The sequence below is a fragment of the Oratosquilla oratoria genome, chromosome 26 (genome assembly GCF_046742065.1).
Source record: "Oratosquilla oratoria isolate Oo_2021 chromosome 26, ASM4674206v1, whole genome shotgun sequence".
Classification (NCBI taxonomy): domain Eukaryota; kingdom Metazoa; phylum Arthropoda; class Malacostraca; order Stomatopoda; family Squillidae; genus Oratosquilla; species Oratosquilla oratoria.
Window position 1 is genome coordinate 49,094,793 of NC_134802.1, and position 2,500 is coordinate 49,097,292.

Consider the following 2,500-nt stretch of genomic DNA (forward strand, 5'->3'; position numbering starts at 1 on the left):
TCGAGACTGATGAGGAGCTCGACGGAAGCATATACGGAAACCGATACGTAGTCAAGCCAAGGACTCGAACCCAGCTGAGACGTAACAAGTGAACAGTGAGTTAAACCACTGCGCTATATCGATCGTGATGGCATGGAATTAAAATTAATAATTGATGTGGTTGAAAAAGATTAATATATGTATACTGGGGACCATTCAGTGTATGTTTATTATTATTTACACACACACACACAACATTTTCGTGTTGTGTCGTTCTCCTCTTCTTCCGAACTCACCGGAAGAGGCATTCCGTTGGGAAGCCTGCACGTGCAGTCTGCCATGGCCGTGCAGGTCGAGTTGTCGTTCATGAAGAATCCTGGAGGACAAGAGTAACTCTCGGTGCCTTCGATACAGCCAGGGGCGCAGTCACCCTCCACCTACAACAGAAAGGTTGTCGTCAAGATCAGAGGTCGAGTGTCACCTCAAGGTTGATCTTCGAGTGTCACCTCAAAGTTGACCTTCGAGGGAAACCTCAAGGTTGTTGACCTTCGTGGGTCACCTCAAAGTTGACCTTCGAGGTTCACCTCAAAGTTGACCTTCGAGGTTGACCTTAAGATTAACCTTCGAGGGTCACTTCAAGGTTGACCTTCGAGGTTCACCTCAAAGTTGACCTTCGAGGTTGACCTTAAGATTAACCTTCGAGGGTCACTTCAAGGTTGACCTTCGAGGTTGACTTCAGCGCTGGTGTGGAAACTTTGTCTTCACCCTTTCGCTATGTTTTCGAGACTTAAAAAAATTAAAATTCGCCAAGTTATTTTATTCAGCAAAAAAATCTTTTGCACCGAGGTAATTAAGAGGCTTGAATCCTTGTCAAGAGTCTTGTGAAATTGAAGAGCTTTCTTCTGGCTAAAAATAGACGAATCTATCCACTTTGGAGAGAACTAACCCATTTAATTTGATTGTGAGTAAAGGCAACTTCGACCCGATTTTTCTCAACTGTTGTGAATCTGAGCAACTAGAAGAAGACTTTACTCACAGTCTTTTAGACATTCCTATGAACGTTTCATCAACGTGTCCGTTACCTACATTGGTTTGGCTTCTTTTAATCCTTCATTTAAATTCTCAATATATGACGCAAAGGTAATTTGATATTTGGTAATTCGAGAAGCCGTGATCATCTTTACTCAAACTCACAACAATTGGTGATAATCGATCCAGAGTGATTTAATAAATGATTTGTTTACCTTATACTTCTCCTGCGTCCAACTGCGTGTCTATTTACTCAATTGTCAATCCATTTGTTTATCTATTCATTAATCTATTTATCAATTTATCTATATTCATTTGTTCATCTTAGTACTTATTTATTTATTCATTAATCTATTTATTCACCTATTTATCTATATTCATTTGTTCATTTCGTACTTATTTATTTATTCATTTATCTATCTACGAGTATTTGCCTATTTATCTATATTCATTTGTTCATTTCGTACTTATCTATCTATTCATTAATCTATCTATTTACCCATTTATCTATATTAATTTATTCATTTCATACTGCTTCTGCATCCAACTTTGTTATAAACTTAAAAATTTCCTCCTATCGTTCAACCTCTGCCCCTATCACTGTATCAAACAGTAAGAGTTTGTGTCACCAAGGATCCATTGGTCTCCTGTAGTGTACCGTCTGCGTACCTGACAGTAGCCAGCCTGACGGACATAGTGCTTGTAGAAGAGACAGATCCTGTCGCATGGAATAACACACTCGTCGCTGTGTCGAGAAGGCGGGCACCCTGCAATGTTCAAAAGAACAAAATGAACACGTTAAATCCCAATGCATTTGTTCAGAAGAACATATCACCACGTTTCTCTCTGGGCAAGGTCAGCAAGATGTTGTTGTATTATTAAAACCACCCTACAATTTGGAGCGAATCTTTCCTAAACATCGTATCGTTGAACTCTTATTTAACCATTAAACTGGTATGTATTGTCTGTATTTGTGAAAGATTTGTGTCACGTTCTCAAGTAATTACAATTAATCTAATACATTTCTTTCTCAGAGTCTCCGTCTTGTATGGACGCTAGAACATCTAGAGAAAGAGTAACATAAGGGTTAGTCCGGAGATCGTGAACCGGCCCCCAGGGACGCGCACATATCTCGGGTAACTATGTGACACTACGTGACGGGGGGAGAGGGGGGTTCCTCTGCGTGTCACTACATCATCTACATCATCAGCAATGTAACAACTGAAGGAATGAGTTTGGAGTTCTGGGTATGACATCGCGTAGGGTGGTATAATAATACAAACTTTCGAAGTTACATCGATCTCGCGAAGAACTTACAGTCGCCCATCATCGGGTAGCCTGGGTTCGGGGTCGTGGGGTCTTCGGTGAATTGAGGAACTGGAGTCGTGTTCATATCCGGCTTGAAGGTCTCCACAGGATCTGCAAGAAGACATCGAGACTTCGTGAGGTTGCGCTCATCGAAGTGGTATCGAAATCTTGTCGAAGTTTTTCT

At 40.8% G+C, this 2,500-nt stretch overlaps 1 protein-coding gene across 2 annotated transcripts in view; it reads right to left on the bottom strand.

Moving 5' to 3' along the window:
* LOC143039539 (uncharacterized) overlaps positions 1–2,500 on the bottom strand; it is a 213,002-nt gene that overhangs the window by 46,354 nt on the left and 164,148 nt on the right. For both annotated transcript variants that reach the window (XM_076209707.1, XM_076209706.1), the window contains exons 57-59: positions 2,326–2,427; positions 1,678–1,775; positions 276–416 (exon numbers count right to left, since the gene is read on the bottom strand). In XM_076209707.1, the coding sequence (XP_076065822.1) occupies positions 276–416; positions 1,678–1,775; positions 2,326–2,427 (341 nt within the window). The remainder of the gene's footprint in view (positions 1–275; positions 417–1,677; positions 1,776–2,325; positions 2,428–2,500) is intronic.